Source organism: Aulonocara stuartgranti (assembly GCF_965226115.1).
Source record: "Aulonocara stuartgranti genome assembly, chromosome: 13".
Classification (NCBI taxonomy): domain Eukaryota; kingdom Metazoa; phylum Chordata; class Actinopteri; order Cichliformes; family Cichlidae; genus Aulonocara; species Aulonocara stuartgranti.
In genome coordinates this window covers 13,126,988-13,150,130 of record NC_138949.1, presented here as the reverse complement: position 1 = coordinate 13,150,130, position 23,143 = coordinate 13,126,988, and the positions used below count along the sequence as shown (strand labels likewise).

The following is a 23,143-nucleotide window of genomic DNA, read 5'->3' as shown; positions in this document are numbered from 1 at the left end:
GTCTCTCTTCAGGGAGTTTCTGTCCTCATGATCATATTTTTGTCTCACTGACATGAGACAAAATATTTCAATGTTCACTTAACTTCAACAGACTCCTTTAAAACTTTGGACAAGGATGGGACAGGTCAAATAGAGGTGAATTTTTCAGAAGTAAGAACTCATCTGCTACAGATTTAATCATGAGTCTCTACACTGCAAAATAAAATACCAACCATCGTTGTAATTTGATGCCATATAAATAAAACTGAATTAAACTCAACTGAACTGAACTGAATGGATGGATAGATAGTAACTTGTGCCTGTTTTTGTTTTTTAATCCACAGTGCATAAATGTTGTAGAGGACCTCAGCTGAAGAATTCAAGCTTGTGCTAAAAAGTCATATATATATATCTACACATTTGTTTGTTTGTGTTTCATGCAACTCAATTAGTTGATGGAAACCTTGTGTGAGAATCTGAAGATTTTAAATCTGCAAACATAGCACAGTGCATTTGCTCAAAGAATCTTTATTCGGGTAAAAACAACAACAACAGTCAGTTGTTTCTTTTTCCACTTTTTGTCCTTTAAAAACTAGCATGAAATAAATGTGATGTTTCGAGGAATATGCTTGAAATAACTTTTCAATTTCACACTTTTGCTTTTTGTTGATCAGAATTAGGCAAATTCATTTTTGATGTAAATCATTCTTTCACTGTTACTTTTGCCTGGAAATTATGTCTCAGGTCTATATGACATTCTTTCCGTTTACTTTGACAGTTTGGTTTTGATGCCAATTCCTTTTCAGCATTCACAAAGTCGTTACGCAAAGTAAAACCATTCTCATCTGCAAAAAAAAGAAATTGGATTCACCTTGGAAAAGTGCTGACCACACCCGACAGCAACAGTACAGCACACTTGAATAGACTAGAAACTTAAACCAAGGTCAGAAGAACAATGGTTTTTGACCATGCAAGTGTGGAATTACTGTTTAGAGATCAAAACAAATCCACCCAGATGAAAACAAACTCTCCTGAAAAACAAATGTAAAAATTTGGAAATGTAATTCTAAACCGCACCGTGCAGTGGGCCTGCATACATGCATCAAATAAGGCCCAGACAACTGCGACTGCAGCTTTAGAGCTGTATAGTCACTGTATATATCATATGTTCTTCAATATGTTGTAAATAATAACACTTATAGATTTTCATATAAAGTGGACCTGTTACACTTTTGCTTACTTTCAGCACCGTTACAACCATGGGTGCTAGAATTAAACTTGAGCAAAATCACAAATTACGAGGTCAGTGCACACAAAATAAATCTCTGGGTTACAAGTATGGTTTGGAGACCGTGGCAGTGACAAAAAGACCAGAGGCCTAGCCAGAGGTGGCAGAGCTAGCGATCAGGATGGACAAGACTGGAACTGAGTATATCTCAAGGACAGCTTCAGTTGAGCGGTTTGGAGAGAAAGGCTGAGATGTTTTGGACATGTGCCGTGGAGAGTATAGCGTGTGTAGCCTGGGAAACTAGTTGCCACACAGGACACAATAGCAGGAGTTCTTGAAGTGATTTAATGGCATACAGATAAGATACGAAAACAAAAAACACAAAACATCCAATGAAAAAATATGCCTGTGGCTACACACATAATCAAACTAATGCCAAACCAAAACCACGCGATCACGCGACACACTGGAGATTGCAGACTATGTCTTTCTACACATGTAAGGACATGGCGGTCTCTAGCACCTGCAGGTGCCGATCACTAATAACAACTACAAACATATAAACCATCTCATTAAAATGTTGCTTTATAACTTTTTTTATTGACACAACAAAGTCTCAACACATTCCAAGCACATTTACTAGGAACTCTGTCCGTGTCGTTGGGAGAGAAAGCCGACATCTCGCAGATTCTGATGCATTGGGTCCGCGCTTTGTGTTCACGTCTTTGTGTGGAATCAGTTTACCTGCTCTGATTTGCTGTTTTAGCTGTTTGGTGGTTGGAAAATCGATTTGAATTGGAAAATCGATTATTGAAACCCAACCCTCGTAGAAACTACTGTTCTTGGCAATTCTGCCACCTCATGGCGGAGGTTTGTAACATCAAGTAAATGTACCTAACAAACCCCAAATTAAAACCATTTTTAAAAACCAAAAACAGATTCAAAAGAACATGATGAGAGAAAATGTTTACGGGCACTCTAACATCCCAAGAGAAAACCTATATATCTCAATTATTAAATTACATTTTAACCACTCGACTACATTTGGACCGTGGAGGTTGAGGATGGAGCTGCCAGGCCGAAGGAACAAGATGAAGAACACAGAGAAGATTCATAGATATAGTGAAGGAGGACATGCAGAAGGTTGGTGTGATAAAATGTAATGCTAAGGATAGAGTGAAAAACAGGCAGATGATCGAGTGTGGGGACCCCTAAAGGGAACGGCCGAAAGAAGAAGAGGATACTGACAAATGCCATACATACAACAGAAAAGCCCAGCAGTGTCAACCATGTTAGTACCCATGATTTACCAGCAGATGTCACAGTTCTCACAGATTTGGTTACCGGCTGTTCTGACGTGGGTTGTGGCAAAACTCCAAATATGCTTGCAGCAGCATGAAATATTCAACTCACAGAGAGCTATGCAGCAGCCATTTCCTGCCCTGTGTGGTTCAGGGTTGTATTTCCTCTTTTAAAACTTTGAGAGTGGCTGCTGCTGGCTGCCTTCAGCTCTGGCAGACAGGCCTTGCAAAAAAATTAAAACCAAAAGAAAAATCTCAGGAACACTGATGAAAGAGTTTTCTGTGCTCAGTTCGATCACACCTTTTGCTAAACAGCTTCCCAACTGTGGGATAAATATAAGTCTTGTTCGAGACACAAATTCTGATGTTAGGCGTTGTACTTATTGCACACCCTGGCTTTTTGGAACAGACGTTAGTCCGGATGTGGGGCGGGACTCTTGACTCTGTAAACCACGAATCCACAGAGAGGAAGAGAGGCCACTGTGCTGCTGAAGCAGAGTATCTGCATTTAAAAATAGTGTCTGAGGTGCCATTAAAAGGACAGGCCTGACAAAAGCACCGTGCCCTTTATCTAAAAAGGATTAGAAAAGAAAAGAATGAAAAAGTTATCTACTGATACGATAAGATGCTGACAGAGAAAGTATGATTTACTACATGAGTTACTGAATGTATTGATTGGAGACTCGGGTATGATTTTAAAGTACACAAAAACAAAAACTTTCAGTAAAGTTATTCTGACAGGACTGGAAGCCTTTTCAAATTTGCATGAATCTCATTTGGATTTTGTCCTGTTATTTGTGATTAAACACTACTGGGATGAATTTATTCATTGTAATCTAAATTAATCTTAAATACCTCGCTCTGGAGAGGAGCTTGTGTACTTGAACTTCCCCCTGGAATCAATTGTCCTATCTAGATCAAGAATACTACTTATCCTAATCTAAAAAAAAAAAAGTATAAAAAATAAAAAATAAATGTGAACATTACATTTGTCTCTGAATTGCAGTGGGCATGTAAGGCAGTAGGGCAAAGAAAAGTAGAGAGATACTCAGTGAAGTATACCCTGTAGCCTGGACCTGTCGTTTTAGCACATTACTTGCTCAAAGAGTCATGGCGCAGGCCTCGTAGGGGCCAGTCAGGCCCCTCCTTCCTTTTACACTTGTATGTCATGTGCATATGATTACACTTCTTTTACATGTAGGTCAATGCGACAGAGAGAAACACAGGGCTTGTGGTGCTATGACTTTAAGAGCAGCGGTGCAACTTTTCTGAGCTATAAAAACAAAACTGAGTCATCACCGAGTCACACACAAAAAAAAAACCTTTAAGAAACGAAGCCGGCAACTCAACATTTACACTAACATGCTCTTCTAAACCGGCCCTCACGAGTTGCAAATATGCATGCAGATATAAGTGTGGTTTTGGCCTGAAACAGTCATTTGTGTATCTCACAGCTCACTGTGCAGAAACAGTCTGGTTTCCACAGGTAGCTAAATAAGTTCTTTTGACACATCTCTTTGCTCATCCTACCTATTACCATATAAGGCCATAGAAATCCATCTGAGCTGCAGATGGCTTAAAAAGTGTAGACGCGGTTGTTCTCCATATATGGACGTCATGTGCCGCTCCCGTCTATAACACCTGGGAGCCTCACCTGAGAAAGATAAAAGATATCAAGCTTAACAAGACTAAAGCGCATAGAAGTAAAAGTAACAAAGAAAACAAAAAACACTCACGTTGTGTGAGGCACTTAAGCACACGCACACCTTTTTTGTGATTTAAGCTTCAAATTATAATTGTGATTAAATGCAAATGCTGAGGTTGCAGATGAAACTGTGTCACACCTGGGAACGGAGGGCTGGGCCGCCTTCTGGAGGTGTGCTCAATTCAACAGGGCTCCTCCTCTATGAGTCAACCTGCTCTCCTTCCTTATGACCCCTCAGCTTTTTAACTGCTGCTGCCATTTTTCTCTGCTGCCTGTTTCCGTCACACATCAGAAGCAAAATGGTGAGTACCTCTCACAAAGAATTATGCTAGGATTTTTTTTTTGCTTGAGCTGCCACTCTTGTGTGATTTGTGCGCTCTGCTAAACAATGCAGCCTTAGAAGTGATGACAGCTTTAAGCCTCCTTTTAAAACCAAATTTGGAGGGAAAAAGGAGGAAAAAAGTGAAAACTGTGTGAAATTGGTTGTCGGTAGAGCAACGGTGTAAGGCTTACATGTGATTACTGTGGAGTGGAAGGAAATAAGAAGATGGCTTGCTCTTGGTGCAGAAGGTTTGTTCATTCATGGTGTGGCTTTGCCTCCAAAATGGAGGAAGCTCCGTTCGTGCTTCAAACTTGTTGAGAGAGAATCCCTTGGGGCGGTGTTTCTTGTGCTAACTTGTTCCACAATGACTGGAATGTGACAGATTCAAGGCCTTAAACTGGGGAAAGAATAGCAACACCCTTTGGCACATTGCTGCTTAAAGAAAGTTGGTTAAATGTTTGCACATTTTAATTGCCTGAACAGCACGTCTCGCCAAAGCTGAACTCTTTTTGAAGAGCTTCCTGTTTCTTCATCTTTCATTTCTGCTTTTTCTCTCGGAACAAACTGTCGAAGTTGAGAATATCTGCAGATGTACGACCCAAAGCCCAATTTATTTTAAAGTGCTCATTTTGCATCTTGGTATTTAATACAATTACTCCCAATACTTAACTTTATAAATCCCATTGTTTAAATGAGAGGCGTGTCACAAATCTACATGTCTGTAGTAGGAGCAGGTGTGTGTGTGTGTGTGTGTGTGTGTGTGGGGGAGGTGTTTTTTCCTTTTTATAATATCTTGTCTTTTTACCAGGCATCTGGAGTTAAAGTCACTGACGCCGTTAAGGACCTCATCAATGAAATGAAAGTAGTGAAAAATGATGCTGACCAGAATGAACGCGTAAGATTGGTGATATTCAAAATCGATGACAGCGAGGGCGCCATCGTCGTCGATAAAATCTACCGTCAGAAAGACCTGGCAGACAAGGATGATGTCTTCAAGTTCTTCATCAGCCTCCTGGATTCTAAAGTCTGTCGCTACTTGATGTATGACTGCCACTTTGAAACAAAGGAATCAAGTAGAAAAGAAGAACTGGTCGCTGTGATGTGGTAAGTCCTCAAATTTCTGCTGAGTGTTCCCTCCACTTTTACATGTTATTTATTTCTTTTTATTTTATTTTATTTTATTTTTTGCCTGCACCCAACTGATCTGCAGGAAGTAATAAAAGAACTAAGCATGATGTCTGGATTCTGATGCTTTTGAGAGTCTGTCGTTCCAAGGAGACGTTTGCACGAATAGGAAAAATGTTTAAGCAGTCTGTTTTGGACACACGGATAATGGCTTCTCTTCATTAGGGCTCCTGATACGGCACCAATCAAAGAAAAAATGAAATACGCTAGCTCCAAAGATTCCCTGAAGAAGATCCAAACAGGTTTGTGTTGGTTTTTTGTGTTTTGTTTTAATTTTTTAGAAAATGTTTTAACATGCCACGTTCTTATTTACGTGTATTTACTTTGAAATTCTATGATATTGTTAACACAAGCTGGTCTTTCCCTTTTTTGTTTTATTTATCTTTTCTAACAGGAGTCAAACACATGCTGGAGATGAATGACCTTTCAGATTATGGAACCAGGGAAAGTTTTGCAGAAAGAATGGGAAAAGGTGTAGTCAAGCTTGAGGGCCACGCTGTGTGAGATCACTGAATTAAGCAATAAGGAATAAATAAATGAATGAAAAATATATATTTTTTGCTTTGTTTCCTTGTTTCAAAATGAGGTCAATTAAACAGATTTGAAATGGTACGTCAAAGGTGATTTTTGGGGGTGGGGTTGGGAGATGGTTGACAAAGCTTAAAGTAGGGGGGAGGCTTGGGCTCTGAATGGGATTTTAATAGTGTTAACACAGGGACACAAAACGATCTGGGCACACAGTCGGACTGTGAAATCAACCTTGTTCAGATGGTATTTTACTCATTTTTGGTTTTGTAGGGGGGATTTTTTTTTTTTTTTTTTTTTTGACTCTTGGTACCTTGAAATTTCTCCTTTTTCCCCCTGTGTAAATACAAACTTCATGAATCCCTGCATTTGTCAGTATATGCCACTTGTCTTCCTTTTTTAATATTTCTCCACAACAAGAAAGCAAACGTGTGCTGTAAAACAACATTAACAACCTACTGTAGTGCCAAAATGGCTGGGATTTAAGTTTGACAGAAATATTCCTAGGGGTGTTTCTTTGACGGACACCTAGAGTTATAGTACAGGGAAAAACAAATCACTGGAATTGCTGCACTGTTGATGTGTTGTCAAATAAACTCAATGCAATGTTTGTGTGATCTTCTTTGCCTCTTGTTTTGATTTACCGGTGCAATTATGATTTGGTATCAACTATCATATTTCAGTGTTCAGGATATGACTTATAAATATTACAGGTAGAAAAGTGGGTGCTTTTAAGAGGTGGGAGTAACTTAAAATGTATAATCAAGAGAGCTGGAGCCTGGATGTATAGCAAACCGAGCGATATTATTTGCTGATTACTAGTTGTAGCATCACATCCCTAAGAACTGCTCCTTGCATATTATGTCACGTCCTCGTAATTCAAAAATGAGTCGTCTTCGACTTTAAATTGTCGAGATTTCCCACAGAAACAACATGTGAATGTTTCTGAACGTCATGAGACTTTCGGGGATCTCGATTACAAAATATAATCCAGTTCCGGCACTTGATTTGTGAAAACAGGAAGCAGTTTTTAAAGCCGTGTGGGAGCACCGCCTGCTCCCCTCCCTGTCTACTTACCAAAAAATGCATGCACCACAGTGGACCTGAAACACAGGCAGGTGGCTCTTCGAGTATTGGGGCTAAAAGAAACCATCGCACTAGAATTTGGCGGGGTTTGATACGACACTGGATGAACAAGAGGGGCGCTCTGGTCGGTTCGTGATTGGCTGTTTTGCTTTCAGGGAACTAATGACGCACGGCGATTTAGAAAAAGTCGCGCGGCAGCGACGCCTTTTTTTTTTTTTCCTCTAAGTGATTTACGGCAGTTGAGTAGTTTAACAGTCCTCGGAACTTTGACATCTCTTATTGAAAGCGCAATTAGTGAGGCTTTGACTACATTTAGATTTATATTTTTCTTTTTTATTTATAAAGAAGTCGCACTTTGAGCTTTCTCACTTTACTTGAACTAAAAATGAAATTAGTCTCTTTTTCAGAGACTCTACTCTCCGTAAAGTCCTTGAAGTGGTCATAAAGGAAACAGCCAAACACTCTTGGGGGAATTCTAACAGTTTTATTGAAATTAAAGCTTTAAGAAAATACAGTGGCACCTTTTTCCCCCCTTAAAGGTGTCTTTAGTCTGAGCACTATGGCTGGATTTCACATCTGCATTCAGTTGTATGACAAATGTACACGGAGCATGTTGCTGTCTAACAGGACTTCCTGGTAGATAGCAGTAGTCTTTCTCCACATAGCAATGGTTTGGCAAACAGCTTTTAAGCCTGACACAATGATTTAGAGTGTAGTGGTCCTAAGCCAAATGTCAAAACTTATCACATTCTTCTTTCTTACCAATCTTTCCTTAAAGATAATTAGAGGAAAAACAAAGAATTGGAGTTTTCCTCTATAAAACCATAAGGTCCTTTACAGTAGTGCAATGCCAGGGACTACTGTTGTGAGAATCGGTGCAACATAAATAAAAACTCTATTGAATGCCTTAAGGTAAATGTACTGTGCAGGACACATGACTGAAGATGTGTGGTTTTTAATCACACCGGAACTAAAAATGTGCCATTATGCTTCGCTTCCTGCCAACATTGACTGCATTGCAGCAACAACACACACGCACTGAACACCATTACAGAGTGCCAACACTGTAGTTTATTCATTCATACAAATTCAGATTCAATGTGTGTTAATGGCAACCAGCTACAGAGGAAAAGCAGGCCCTGCACTGATGAACCACATTATGTTCCCATCATTCAACCACATAGAAAAGACATACAAAGTAATTGCACAGGTTGATGCACGTTTGACGTACATTCGGTTTCCCTTTTAACACTGAACTATGGGGGAATGTCAGAAATAGAAGGCAGGGGGATAAATAACTTCTGACATAGCCAGAGTTGTTGAGGGAATGTGGGTTTTAATAAAGATTGCAGCAGGATTATCTCCTCTAATCTTAGTTTGAAATGTTTTTAAAAATATCAAATACTTGATTCCTACAGCTGCAATAAATGCAATCAACTACAGTACAAGAAAAGAAATTTTTGGAATGCATAACTATGGTAATTATAAGGCATATTTGGCAGTTTTGTAGTGTCTGCAGTGAACTTCCTCTCACACAGACGTTCCTTCCTTCAGTTCCACGTATTCTCCCTTGAAAAGAAATATGAGAAATGGTAGCATGAAGATATGTAAGAACAAAAGGTTATGAGCGTACACACTGGGAGTGCATTTACTCACCTTGTTCTCCAGGTGCTCCTGTAGTGTTCTCACCGTCTCCCGCTCTTTGGTCAGCTGCTCCCGAGTAGCTTTAAGAAGCTGCTGGAGCTTAGTGGCTGCCTGGCCCAGGTCTTTGGACAGTTTCTTCTCCTTCGCCAAGCGCTCCTGTTCAAACAACCAGGAGCAAACGTGACACCAATGAACTAAGGTAAAAAAAAAAAAACACTTTGAAAGAGCTTTACATGTTTTTATAAACAGATGTATTCTTTTTTTATTATATATTATACATATTTGCACATCTTGTTCTTGCTTATTCATTCCATGTTCTATATCAAGTCAAGTGACTTGACTCATGACCTCTTTATACTCTCTTTTGCTGCACTATTCTGAGCCAGGTGATGTATTTTCATTCTGCACTGTTTGGTGTGTAGACTGCATGACAATCAAGTTTCTTTTGTTAGAAGCAGGGCCACTGTCATCCTGACATACTTTGCAGGGTTAAAGATTTATAATAGACCAGCACTCATCCATCCTATACTGTAACCCTGCCACACACTCACCTATGAAATACTACAACCCTATTCATGTAATATGCTCACACTATGCTCGCTATATCTGTATGTTTATGCACAGTTTCAACCATATCAGTAGTTTTTATAATAATAATAATAAAAGCACTTTACGATTCCACTATTCATTCACTCTCACATTCACACACTGGTGGAGGCAAGCTACAGTTGTAGCCACAGCTGCCCTGGGGCAGACTGACAGAAGCGAGGCTGCTATATCGCGCCATCACCAGTAGGCGGTAGACCAAGACAGACAGAGCTGGAGATCGAACCGGCAATCTTCCGGTTACAGGATGAGCTTCCCAATGCCTTGAACCACGGTCGCACTTTTTGTTTAATTTAAACAAAACAAACAAACAGTGGTTGCTATTTTCTAACAAAACGCTATTGTAGCCATTGCGCACCTTCAGCTGAGCTACGTCTTCAGTGTCGGATTGTGGCGACTCTGAGGAATCCTTTAAAAGATCCAGTTGAGCCTGAAGTTCTGCTACAGTTTTTTGGGCCTGAAAGTTGACAGCACACATCTCTGTTATCCACTGCGAACTTACGTAAAGAAACGTAAAGGTGTAAGAAGAACATAAATACTGCACAGACTGTAGCTGATACCTTCTCATACTCTTCTGAGAGCTGCTGCCTGTGGGTCGCCTCCCCGTGCAGCTTCTCTGCCGTCTGGCTCAACTCGTTCTGGACCTGGCGGCAGACAGAGGCACACTATAAATACACACATACACACACACACACTAATAAGCAGCACAGTGATGCGTAAACAAACATTCTTTTGTTAAATTGCCAGCACTGTGCACACACCAACATACATAAATCAAAAGCTGCTCAACCTGTGGACCGAGTTAGTACTTTCTCTCGCTGTTTCTAGGTGAAAGACTAAAATCAAACACGAGGTTTCTGGGCTTTTAAACATATAAACAAATATCAGGAAACAAAACAGAGGTGAACATGCAAGTGGAGAATCAGCAGCAGTTAAGAGTTAGGCTCACTCTGTTAGTGCAAGCAGTGGTTAGCATAAACAGCTGCCCTGCTGGAGGAGTACTGGACGGACCGGAATTACAGCCCTACTATATCGGAGTCATCAGGACTTGTTTTTCATGGAAGATCCGTCATTTAGGAGAAGGAAATGACCAAATGTGTTTCTAATTCACATGACAACACACATCTGGATCCTTGCAAATTTAATTCGATGTCCTATTAAATGGAACCAAACCCAATTGTGAAGGAAATGTTAAAAAAAACAAAAAACAAAGGAGATTTATTTAAGCCGTTCATGTCACTGTCCAGTACTCTCTAACAGGAAGTGAAGGGTGACATTTGCACCCTGACCTGAGTGGGTTGAGCCTCAGCCGGGCCATTCTGTTCTTGCTGGGCCCGCAGCGTGATCTCGCTCAGCTGCTCTCTGACCTGAAAAAGGAAGCCGCCGCTCGTCACTGTTTACGTAACCTCCATCCATGAATCTCTCGCTTGGCACTCATAAGTCAGTGACAGCTTACTGAGCTGGTTCTGCATGTGAAGTCATGAGTCGCATGGATTCCTTAACGAAAATTCCCTCCTCTCAACTCAAGTACACTTTCATAAGAATGCTTTACATATTATTGGCTAGACGATGGGAAAGTGAGTCACGGTGGTGTAGTCACCTGTGCGAGCTCCTCCTTGTGTGCCTTGGCCTCCTTCCGGGCCAAATCCAGCTGGCTCTGACACTCCGACAGCTGCAGCTTCAGCTGAACGCAGAGCAGAGCACAGGCAGGAGCCAATGTTAGTGTTGTTGTTTTAAGTGGAACAAAATATGTAAATGAACACATCATTTTAAATATGAACAGATAACTCAGCAAATTTATTATTAGATATTCTCCAGCTTAACCCCTTAACTCTTGTGTATCATATTTGATAAAGGAAGCTTTTGTACGTTTTTGAGACTTCTACATCAGTGTGTTACATTTGCACTTTAATAAATGCATGGAAGTTGTTTTTTAACTAGTCAAGAAACCAGGTGTATAGCCTGAATGCAAGAATAAAGGTGAAACTATGCCAGTAATATACAAGTTTCTGTCATTTAATATAAATATAATACAATTCTAGTAAGCCTGCTAAAGATCTTAGCTGCTTGTGTACCTGCTCCATCTCCTCTGAGATTAGATGACTGTCTGTCTGCTTTTCCAGCTGGGCTTCCAGAAGCATCATCTGCTCCTTCAACTGTAGAGAAAAAAAAAAAGACAACTTAAAACATGCCAACTTACCCCCAGGAGGTGATTTAAATAGAGTGGAGAAATCCTCACCTGTTCTATACTTTGGTTTTCTGCTTCCAGCTTACTGACTTTCTGCAAAGCCTGGCAATGTAACAAGATACCGTAAATTAGTTTTGAAAACCCCTGAAAGTGACATTGTTTTTAAAGTCAAGATAAAGATAAAATTTTTAGTAGGTATTATTAGTCACCTCTTTCAGCTGTTCCTCTGAGTTAGCCATCTTGGATTTCCATACGAGCTCTTCCTCCTCCACACTCTTCTGAAGATGTTTCAGCATTCCTTCCTAAAGGAGAAAATGGAGAGATCTATAGATGGACCATATCAACTTTGTAATCCGTAATTCACCACTGGATTTTAGAAACGTACAGTTTCAGCCAGTACTGTCCTGTACTGTTCACATTCAGCCTGCAGGGAACCATGGCTTTCCTCCCCCTCCTTCAGTTTCTCAAGCAACTCCTATAACAAACCACAAACATTCACAACCTCTTCTGCCAGGTTACTTTAAACCAGTATGTGGAAACAGTGTAAAGTGGCTTACTGAATGTGCTGTGTTTGACTGAGACTCCTGGCTCAGAGCTCCCTGAGCGTTCTGTGTAAACACTTTTAACCAGTTTAACTAAGAGGAGAAAAAGTAGGCATAAATGAGTCACAGGCACATTATCACCTGTTTTGGAATAAAAAGCTCATTCAGCAACTCTCCCAGTGAAATCCCCCTTTCTTACCTGCTCTGTCTCTACAGGTATCTGTGGGAAAAGTGTCTGGAGAGCTTCTTTGGTTTCATTTTGAAAAGCTGCCAGTTCTGCCGCAGTGTTCTGTTTAAGCAGTGAACGACATTATCAGTAAGGTGACTGGCAGCAAACTGGTTTCCGCTGATAAGCCACCAGCAGGTGAAAAGACTTACCGCGTGAGTGGCAACCTTCTCTTTTGCTACCCTCAGTTCATCTTGTAATGACGTGACCAGAGCATCCTTTTCAGTCAAACTATTAAAGCAAACAAAAGACAAAACAGATGTAAATAACTGACCTAATTTTATGCGAGGCTGATGTGGCAGACTTATTAACCTGTGTGTACGATTTGCCTGTTAAGGCAGAACAGCAACATTTAAGTGCATTACCTGTTCTGTAGTAGTGCAAGCTCTGCAGAGCCATCTGACTGCTGAAACAGGAACAACATGCAAATCAATTTTTTTCTTTCTGGGCAGCTCTAAAAGCAGAATCATGCACATCGACAGGAACGCTTACTTGTGTGTTCTTCAGTGTCACCATTTCTTCTTTGAGGTTTTTGAGTTCATCCTGAAGTGCTGTGACCTGACTGGCATCTTCACTAAAAGGTTACACAATTTACACAGAGGTATAAATCATAACAAAACCAACCTGCACTTTCTATTAGCCCAAGATAATTATAAAGCACCTTACCTCTTATTTCTTTGCTCAAGCTCAGCAATAGTGTTCTCCTATTGAAAGGGAACATTATTTGCCATTAGCCCATTTTTTGCGATCTATATTTATCCTGAGAAACTGAGAAGTGATACTTTTTGGTAACAAATTAAATGTCAAATGCATGCAGTGCTTACAGCAGCTTCCTTCTTTATCTGCAGTTGCTTCAGTTCCTCGTGAAGCACATTTAACTGGCTCTCTCTCTCTTGCAAGCTGTACATAAGGGCGTGATATTTAGAAAGTGAATAAACCAGCATTGGATGTGATATTGATTTATGAGAGAGGAAGAGTAAACACCTACCTGATCTTTAGACGTTCCACATCTTCAGAGTTCACCTGGAAAATGTAAAAATAACAAACATCTTTAGGTGTGACTACATACTAGTCAGCAATTTTAGGTGTGGTTACGTATTAGTCATCTCTTTCATAGAGGTCAAACTTAAAATACTTTTACCTGTTTGTTATCCTCCTCCTTTTTATTCTGACTGGCCTCCAACAGGGAGTTGATTGACGCCACCTGCTGTTCAAGCTGTCTTTTCTCTTTCTTTGTCTCCTCCAGCTGGACAGTGAAGGCATCCACCTGAGCAGAACGCTCCTTGAGCTCAGCCTCCAACTTCTTAACACGTACTTGAAACTCTGTAGAAATAAAAACTTGCAAGTTAATCTTTAGCTTTAAATACTTTGACTAAGACTGGTCTAAGGTTAATTTTTCTATTTAAACTACTGACATAAAAAAATGCCAACACTTAAATATGATAGCCTTTGCTCACTGACCTGAGAGTGTGCCACTGTCCTGTTGGGCCTTGTCCAAAGTTGCCTGCAGGCTGCCATTTCTACTCTGTGTTGTTCTGAGTTCCTCACACACCTCCTCCAATTTCCTCTGCAATGCCTGTTCTTTCTCTGCGTGGCTGGTCTGAAGAAGAAATTAAGTTGTTACAAACAGCAGAGGGCAGCAAAGTATCACTAAAACTTTTCTTGTAACTGACAGCATTGAGTCATATGCATCCTTAAAAGTTCCACAAAAAGAAAGAGCCAACAGAAAATGTCACAAAAAGAAAAAATATTAACAGTTACATTAAACAGACATCTTATTTCTAAGCTAAGCAGTTCTTTCTACGAGCATCACAGGAGGAGATTTGATTTGGAAATGACAGAATTTCCTTTGTCTCCATGTTGTTGATAGTCACAGTCCATAAAAATATAACTCTTTCATCATGTGAGCGTGATTTGTTGCATAATATGTACAAAGACTTTAGACTGCTGGGAGGGCAGTAAGTAAATGATTAAACAAAAGGCACACTTGACTTGTGAGAAGTGCTGACTCACTTGTTCCACATTACCAGTAATAGCTCAGAGCAGCAGCATTCCATGAGTGGGACTGTGTGGGCTGATAGTGCATAAAACAAGGAAATTAACAGACCAAAACACACTGTTGTACTTCCTGCCTGAAAACTGGAAATGGTGTCACGTTTTTATGGCCGATTACAACAGGCTGGGGAGGAGCGATGCTCGGACATGAACGCATTCCAGCTGGCACCTACAGCCCCCGTCATTGTTACAGCTGCATTCCATTCTCGGCCCTAGGCTCTATGATTACAAGGCAATTAGACGTCCCTTAACATTAGAGAGTCTAGAGATTGGTGGGGAAAGGCCTAGGCTTGCATTTTGTAGATGCTCAGACACCAACTCGCTGCAGAAACAAGATTATATAAAAAAAGCTAGAATAAATGTGGTCCCATAGCAAAACAGAAAGGGAAAAAAAAAAAAAAAAAATCAGGTCTTATGTAGTGATAATAAAGATAATGCAGCCAACCTGAAACTGTGAGAGCTCCTTCTCAGCAGCAGAGACCTTGGCCTCCAGCCCTTTCCTTATGTTCTCATCTGCAAGCACACTCTCCGTCTTCTCTCCGAGTTCCTTGGTTAACTTTGCACATTCCTGTCGCAGCTTGGCCAGCTCTGCATTTTGTCTGAGGGCAGAGGGGAGACAGACATCAGCTCAAGAGTAAAGACACATGCCTTTCAAGCCTGAGTCAACCTTCAGACCTGTTATAAAAAGAATCTGAATCAGTACACACTGTACTGAAGTTAAAACTTAATGTATTTATAAAGAGGTAAAAATCTCTTAATGCCCCATACTAGTCCAGTTACCGTGTCAGCGTTTGGTAAAAACTCACTTGCTCTCGGCTTGACTCGTAGCCTGGTTGAGCGCATCACGCAGGATGGAGTTCTCCTGCTGTAGGCGAGCAAGTTGGGCATTGGGGCCTTTTTCCAGCTGGTCCTGAAGGCTTAGGATCTGCAGTCATTTTTAAGATTTTTTTTAATGTTGCTAAAGAAACCATTAAGCCTGGTGCTACTGCTCTTTCACAAGAGTAATGTTTAATGTGTTTCAAGAGTAAACTAAATCTTCCTTTCTAACAGGAGTCAGATTACTCAGAGAACCATAAAATAATACAACGCAAACACAAATATACCTGTTTGATTTTTAAATTCAATGTAATGTGTATTAAACTGACCTTTGCATTGAGTCTCTGCGTTTGGGCTACGTGGTCCTGGTAGCTGGCCTGCATGCGAGCCTGCAGAGCAACCATTTCTTGCTCTCTCTTACTCAGCTGAGAACTCAGCCTCGTCTCTACGCTGGCCACCTTGGCCTTCTCAGCAGACAACTCCTGATAAATGGACGGCACAATCAGAGAAAGGATTCACGTTCATTGTGTTACAACAAGTCACTTAAGAATGAAATCTCACCAACTGTCCATCAATCTCACGAGAGAGGAGAGGATTATAAATTTTGGAACATATTATTGGCTTTACCTCTCACTTAGCACCTACCAATCAGGTTTTTAAAAAATATATCATAATACGGTGTAAAACAGAGCAGTGGCTACCAAATCAAAGTGAAACTACTGCCCCTGCATCTTAAAGATTTTTTTCTCTATTGTAACCTGATAAAGTTAGCTTCCCAATAGTGCCACCCTCAGGACAAAAGAAGAATAGTGCGGCTGTCAGTGCACAGTCATGGCAACAGGATATTAGTCCTTTTAATTTAGTTTCTTTATCTGCTGCCACAATGCCAAACCACACTTTCAGGCTTAGTTATAATAAGGATTTAAATGCAGCTATGATTCTCGTCCATATTATGAGTAATAATAGTCTCACTGGGCAGACCTGCTGTTTTTGAGACTCTTCTATGTCTGACCTTGGTGAGCTCTCGAAGACGATTCTTTACTGCAGAAGCATCCTCTTGCTCTGCTGCCAGCTGTTTCTCTCGCTCGTCCAGCTGCTTCTTCAGCATGGCCACTGGGTCTCCTTTCTGAGTGGCCTAAACACACAAACAAATACACAGAGAGATGCAAAAGAATGAATCTTTCTTCAACTCTCAAATGTATTCAGTGAACTATGTTCTTTTGTGAGGCTTTTCCTTCACTGACTCTGCTGTTCCATACCTTGTGCCAGGTGTCCTGGATGATGCCAACTTTCTCAGACAGAATCTCGATGAGCCTGTGTGCCTCTCCCTCACTGAACACCATGCTGCTGATGGTTGATACCAGGGCCTTATAAGGCAGGTACAGCGGAGCATCGGCAGAATCCACTGCTGCAACTGCAAAGGCAAACACAGAATAATGCAGAAGAATTAAATAAACTCAGAATTAATTAATATCTAAAATAAGGTGGTCTAGACAAAGGTGACTGAATTCTCTCACACCGCCTTAGGAAAAGGACAATGCTACAACATGTCCTTTGGGTCTGGGGCCCTGGGCATTTTCAGATGGCAAAATAATGGGGCATTGTGGCACCAGGCGGAGACAAGCCTCAGGCAAGTGAGAAAGCCGACCCCACCTCTCTTCTCATTGTCAGCAGCACTGAGAGGCTTTGTAAGTTAACAAAACAGAGCAACAGTGTTTGGACAAGCTGGTGTGCTCTCTGTCCTCCAGAGCTGAGTGCCAGACGTTACCCACCACTGCCATTGGCACTATTTCCACAAGTCCACAGCTCAAGTTCATCAGTACTGACAAGTTATTCCTGACTTAGATTGTAAGTATGTGTATGCAAGCCAACTCTTAAACATTAAACTCTCACTACAACAACCAGTGTTATGGCTAATGTAGTTCCTGCCATTTCCATTGATTTAAATGAGAAGGTCTATTATAGAAACTGTAACAGTAACAGCAGATAGCTGCATAGCATAATAGCAGGCCTTTGCGTTGAGCAAACAATGTCTTGTTTACATTAAAGAATAGCTGCTTGTAGAGTTAATCAAAGAGCAAACAACCAGCTTCCCAGAAAAAAATGTCGATATCTAAAACATATGAAGGGTTACCAAGGAAGTAAAGACAGTGAGTACTTCTCATTTTGGAACATGTACAACATTAGATCTTCTGTTTTACACTGATGTGAACTCATTCCTCCTCCACCACTGGAGATGGACCAGTCCCTTAAATGTGCCTCAAAAAGAGCAGGGAGGAGGCTTCGAGAGGAGCTTAGAGCAAGGAAACACGTGCATCCTAAAAAGTATTCTGTATGCACACACAGAAAATCACCAGCACTGGAACCAAGGATTCCCATTCATCTCTCCCTCACATCTCTTTGGAAGAGGTAAAAGATGCCAGAAAGACATATGTGAGGGAAATGAAGGGACATATTAGCATAATAAAAAGCAGCCAGTGCAGCACTGTGGTCATATCTGAAACTAAAGCTGCGGTTTCTGTAGAGCTATGTGCATTGTCATCTACCGTGTGTAGACTGCCTGTTTCGGAGCCATTCCTCTTTCTTTAATAACTTTAAAATTAAACTATATAAATATTAAAATAAGATTAATAATACTACATTTTGCAACATCTAGTACACAGTAATCAGAGATCTCTAAAATATAAATGCTTACCAGGCTCAGTCTTCTTCTTTGATGCCTTTTTCTTGGGTTCTTGTGCTTTTGCTGCAACAGAGGGAGCCTGCTGGGATCCCACCGGGGGCACAGCCATCACTGGGACATCTTTAGTGACAGCCTCCAGCACCGGAGCAGTTTTAGATGGAGCTGGTACAGACTTGGTTGGTGCTGGAGCAGATTTGGATGTGACAGGGGCAGGCTTAGCTGATGCAGGAGCAGCAGAAGTGGAAGATTTGGTTGAAGAGGACTTGGCTGTTGTAGAAGTTGGAGCAGGAGCAGACTTCGTTGAAGCAGGTGGAGGAGCGGCCTTGGCTGAAGCAGGTGGAGGAGCGGCCTTGGCTGAAGCAGGTGGAGGAGCGGCCTTGGCTGAAGCAGGTGGAGGAGTAGACTTGGCTGAAGCAGGTGGAGGAGCGGCCTTGGCTGAAGCAGGTGCAGAGGATGGAGCAGTTACCTTCGTTGGGGCAGAGACTGGAGCCTGGGTTACGGCAGAAGCTGCAGAGGACTTGATCGGTTCAGACACAACTACAGATGACTGGGTTGAAGCTGGCTCAACCTTTGCCACTTTCTGCTTCTTCTTCTTCTCTTTAGGTGAAGGTGCAGGTGAGGGCTCAGGAGCTGGGTTTGGTTCAGCAGCAGACTTGGGCTGCATCTCTGCTGCAACTTCAAAAGTGGAGACAGGCACAGAAACAGAAGGAGCTACAGTTGGCGCAGTTACACCCTCACTGACTATGTCAGCGTCAGTGTCGGCATCGCCTTCAGAAACGTCTTCAGCTTTCTCCTGCTCTGGGATCTTCCCATTGGGCTTTTCATCTTTCTTCTTTCCACGGTTCTTCTTCTCAGACACTTTGTCCTTTTTCTTTTTCTCAGTGCGAACAGACTGTGTCTTACCCAGTTCTCTGCGCTGTTTAGCCAGGGCCTCTTCATAAGAGGTCTCCTTCATGGAGAAGGTGGAGACGAGGGCAATCCCAACAGCAGAGATCACCATGAATCCACCAAAAACCATAATCCCAAGGGTCTGGGGGTCATAGATATCCATGGCTAAATTTTAGTAAACCTGGAAAATAAAAATAAAAGGGGGGGGGGGGGGATTCACTTTGTCATTCATACTCAGACAAAATTGTAATATTACCAAAGAAAAAAATGTAAGTAACATTAGCTGCTTTAGCAAAGCAACTGATCAGACAGAATTACCACTAATGCTCTTAGGAGAAACAATCCTAGCTTTTACATCAAACGGCCTCAAGGTGTCACTGTCAAGTCCAATAACTTGTGGCCACAGAAAGCAGAACAATAAATCTTGAACTCTGAAACCAAATAGTTGCTTACTTTCGGGTTGAATGCGTTTTTCTCACATTTATTTGCATCTCATACAGTCAGTTTAACACTGAATGCAAGAGCGATAACCTCAGACAAAGTGTCATTTAAAGCCATTCACTTTTTTAACATTATCATTTTGATTACTGCATTTTTATAACAGAACAGGTCCATACTTTTGGGCACGATATCTTCTGAAGCAAAATCAAAAACTTTTTTGAAACAGATGCTCAAAAAAAATTGATCGATCATATCAAAAATGGTTACAAACCAATGTAATACACACAGAAAATGCAGAGATTTCCATAAGCTGACTTGTGGTTAAAGTAAATGCCTTCAAGAGTATTCAGCTTTTTCTTCAAGGCTCTTAAAAGTTCTTCTCACAGACCAGAACATTTCACCTGCAGGGTGAAATGTTGGCTGACTGTTTTTTTGCGGGTCACTAAAACACCTTGATTTATTCTAGCAGAATTATCATTTATATCTGGAACAGATATGTTATCTTAACAGAAAATGCATAAACACAAGAAGCCAACACATGTAGAGGTTTATTGTTTTAAAACAAAGCAACGTGACACGGAAAGGAAAAGTGCAGAATAAGAGTCCAGAGTCCCTGTTCATTGCAGGGTCTATAAGCTAGACTCAAAGGGGAAGGTACGGCCCTGCCTCCTATCTGTGATGTCACACACCAGCGCATCTTTACTCAGGCTGAACTGAAGAAGAGGACTGAAAGAAAGCCAACTCGACCCCAACTGTTATATAGAAGTGCACCTTTGTTACGAAAAACACATCCCTCAGACAGAGCCTAAGATATCTGACTTTAATTCATGGCTATAGTGGTTCTCATAGAGGGTGTACTGAAGATATTTAAACTGTCTTCAGATAAAAGGCGTGAAATTGAATAAGTCGTGAAGGTTTTAAAAAGATGTATATAATAACAGCTTACTTGTTCCCCATAATCTAATACACACACATCGACTTCAATAACTTCAAAGATAGTTTATTCAAGCTAATCCTAAAATTATCCCAAAACCACAAGTGAAAGGGATTATTCAAAGTTTACAAACCGTTATGAGCACCCTATTTCTCGTGCCGCGCATTAAAGCACAGTGATGTGCAAATGCTCCAAGTATTTCATTTATTTATTTATTTTAAATTTTATATGGTTTTAATCAATACTTACCAGCTAGCACTGCAGCTAACACTATGAATCAATGAAATTGGCTAACGTCCTGCACAATAAGCGTCGCTTACGCAACAAAAATGGACAACACAAGCTGTAATAAAAATGCAGACTAAACAGTTAGCGAGAAAAAGGTCTAAAATCATTTTAAATAACTTCCGTCTGGTCTGTTTCTATGGCAGTAGTTTTCTTAGGGGCTAACAGTTAACAGCTTTCCAAGCTAGCTAAAGATGGTTCAATGAATAAAAAAATTCCAAGAATCCCACGCTTACCCCGGCGCTGATAACGCTACGTCTGCTCGCTTCAAAGGGAATATACTGAGGTCGAGTTATAGATGAAGTGGCTTTTGAGCAAAGCTACCTATATTTCCAGCTATCTGGCTAACTTGTCTTTTTTTCCAGTGCTCTCCTCCTGACTCCGCTGGAGAATCCTCGGTCTGCTGTGAAGTCGTGGCACTTTGAGCTGGCTAGACGCGCTGGCCCCATGCCCCAGATAGCTACCATAAATCCACAAGGTTTCTGATTGGCTGGAATGTTCTCAAGACGGAAATGAGGCTGCTGGGAGTTGTAGTTTACTGCGGTCATGGAAAAAGTTCGCACAGTGAGATGGTTTTTCAGTCAAACAAAAGCGATTTGTTTGAAACGGAGAGTAAGTAAGTAAGTTTCCTGTTACTATGTCTTTTAACTGCGCTCACTCTGGAGGAGGGTATGCTTTGTAAAGTTGAGAAGAAACACTTTTTTACACTTAAAAGCGCCTTTTTTCGTTTTTGAGGACTGCCCTGTTCTGGCAAAAGGAAGTATTCAAAATATCCACATATTTAAACAAAGTGCTCTTATTTGTAAGGCCACAGCAACTTTGAAAGGAGTAGGTCTATGGGAGGTATCTTTTCTTTAATGCAAAGTACAGTGTAACCTACTGACCTCTTCTTTTGTCAAAGTATTTTTGCTGTGAGCAGGACTTCTGCTTTTCACCACTTCCATTTATATTTTTCTACACTTTCACAATTTTGTGTCAAGAGAGTTTCAGATTTTTCCAATACACAGATACACAAGTGCACATCAGGGTCTTTTCACATCCCATAATAAGCCTTTCCGAAATCCTTGACACAACCACTTCTCAAAGTCCTTTAAAAAGCAGTTTGAGAAGTGGTGGCACTTGTTTGTTCAGGTAAGCTCGCAGATTGTCCTTGTCATTCTTCAGCAATTGTTTTGACTTTGAGATGACGGTGTGTTACTAATGCGAGCATAAAAGCAAACGATTCCCTGAGCAGGGCAGGGTGGATGAACCCAGAAAAGGTTTGGTCATAACACGCACCTTGCTTTGAGTCCTTTTGATGTTTTGTTAATGATGGAATTCCATTACTGAAGGACGAACATGCACTGTCCTCCAGACATTCCTTCACACTTTCACACCCAAGATGTGCCAGTCCCCTGTGCTTCTGTGTCAGGGGGCAGGCAAGGAGGCAATGTTAGATATTTATATTGCTGAGGGCCAAAATCGAAGTGCTGCTTTCTCTTCTTACTCTCAGAAGCTGAGAAGAATTTCAGAAATCTTTGCAGGACCAGGAAGAAGCATCCTAACCCGTTTCAATAAGGAAGCACAGATGATCCAGTTACGTCAATAAGCCCTGCAGGTGCGGTTAAAAAAAAAAACATTCAGAGAGTACATTCTCTTTATGGGGAGGTTTTCATGCGTCATGGCTCTGAGTCCTACTGTAAGGCTTATATCAGCATTTATGATGATTTTCTGGTGACCACTGCTGAGCTCTGAGCCATGAGGCAGGTGCTTTCACAGGCTCACTCAACCATGAACAAAACCAAAGTGAAAAAATACTATATGACACAGCAGACAAACGTACACCTGAAGCAGTGTCCCTTTTTTCTCGCGCTCTATTGTGCTTTCTTAAAAAATCCTGGGCCTGATTATGTAATAGTGCTTTGCATGCCACTGAGGATTAAAAGTGGAATATAAAGATGGTACTGAATAAATTATTACTGGCAAATCACTAACAATCTATCCAGAAGTTCTAAGAATGCACAAAACCCATTTCTTATCACAGCCTGTAAATGATCTAAGTTTGCCTAGGAGGAGATACAGAAATTCACAAAATCATCTAACTACAGTCTATCTTTGAAGCAAACACCATTTATCTTTTTTACACCGGTTTACGCAGCCAAATTTCACACAGTGCGTCCTTTTCTCCAACGGTTTTGTTTCTGAGGTGACTTATCAGATCAGTGGAGCTGCACAAAGAGAACATGAATAGACTAAATTTAGGACTGATACTTTTCTGTTTCATGTAGCTCTGTAGCTGTGGTGAAGGGACTTTAACCCCACATAAGCAAATGTCTCTTCTTTGGCAACCTTAAACACACGTCTACGGTTAACATCTATGCCTTTTTTTTTTTTTTTTTTTAATCTCATCTTGTTCCAAAGGCAGGTCTTGCTTTAACTCTTTGATGCTGCACTTCTAAATCCTGTTTGCTCTTACCACAGCTGGCAGGCTCCTTTGTTTGTACTGATTATTTGTTATAATGTCA

At 40.9% G+C, this 23,143-nt stretch overlaps 2 protein-coding genes across 4 annotated transcripts; one reads left to right on the top strand and one right to left on the bottom strand.

Moving 5' to 3' along the window:
• The first annotated feature begins 4,413 nt into the window (after nucleotides 1-4,413).
• LOC309720943 (cofilin-2-like) lies at nucleotides 4,414-6,855 on the top strand. Its single transcript, XM_082558190.1, has 4 exons — nucleotides 4,414-4,515; nucleotides 5,344-5,639; nucleotides 5,886-5,962; nucleotides 6,115-6,855. Exons 1-4 carry the CDS (start codon nucleotides 4,513-4,515, stop codon nucleotides 6,222-6,224), a joined length of 486 nt encoding a protein of 161 aa, XP_082414316.1. The 5' UTR covers nucleotides 4,414-4,512; the 3' UTR covers nucleotides 6,225-6,855.
• A 1,524-nt stretch (nucleotides 6,856-8,379) lies between these two features.
• On the bottom strand, nucleotides 8,380-21,107 carry LOC309720748 (ribosome-binding protein 1-like). 3 transcript variants are annotated; one of them, XM_082557889.1, is made up of 27 exons: nucleotides 20,876-21,107; nucleotides 18,104-19,160; nucleotides 16,668-16,822; nucleotides 16,421-16,543; nucleotides 15,738-15,890; nucleotides 15,399-15,517; nucleotides 15,038-15,191; nucleotides 13,999-14,137; nucleotides 13,679-13,860; nucleotides 13,526-13,560; nucleotides 13,362-13,437; nucleotides 13,204-13,241; nucleotides 13,030-13,111; nucleotides 12,903-12,943; nucleotides 12,690-12,768; nucleotides 12,511-12,600; nucleotides 12,327-12,404; nucleotides 12,155-12,244; nucleotides 11,979-12,071; nucleotides 11,821-11,871; nucleotides 11,657-11,737; nucleotides 11,182-11,265; nucleotides 10,871-10,948; nucleotides 10,142-10,225; nucleotides 9,940-10,038; nucleotides 8,988-9,131; nucleotides 8,380-8,900 (listed from the first exon to the last, which is right to left on the bottom strand). In XM_082557889.1, exons 2-27 carry the CDS (start codon nucleotides 19,140-19,142, stop codon nucleotides 8,862-8,864), a joined length of 3,426 nt encoding a protein of 1,141 aa, XP_082414015.1. In that variant the 5' UTR covers nucleotides 19,143-19,160; nucleotides 20,876-21,107; the 3' UTR covers nucleotides 8,380-8,861. The 3 variants fall into 3 exon arrangements, with proteins under 3 accessions (XP_082414015.1, XP_082414016.1, XP_082414017.1); XM_082557890.1 differs by having other exon boundaries at nucleotides 12,903-12,940; XM_082557891.1 differs by lacking the exon at nucleotides 10,871-10,948.
• Nucleotides 21,108-23,143: the final 2,036 nt, after the last annotated feature.

Excerpts from the sequence above, each read along its gene's own strand:
- LOC309720748 (XM_082557889.1), bottom strand. The coding sequence starts at position 19,142 with ATGGATATCTATGACCCCCAGACCCTTGGGATTATGGTTTTTGGTGGA. Across the intron at positions 15,192-15,398 it reads ACGAGTCAAGCCGAGAGCAA|ACAAAATGCAGAGCTGGCCA; the intron begins GTGAGTTTTTAC and ends CTCTGCCCTCAG. Across the intron at positions 11,872-11,978 it reads CAGAGGAACAGCTGAAAGAG|GCTTTGCAGAAAGTCAGTAA; the intron begins GTGACTAATAAT and ends TTACATTGCCAG.
- LOC309720943 (XM_082558190.1), top strand. Across the intron at positions 5,640-5,885 it reads GAACTGGTCGCTGTGATGTG|GGCTCCTGATACGGCACCAA; the intron begins GTAAGTCCTCAA and ends TCTCTTCATTAG. Across the intron at positions 5,963-6,114 it reads CCTGAAGAAGATCCAAACAG|GAGTCAAACACATGCTGGAG; the intron begins GTTTGTGTTGGT and ends CTTTTCTAACAG.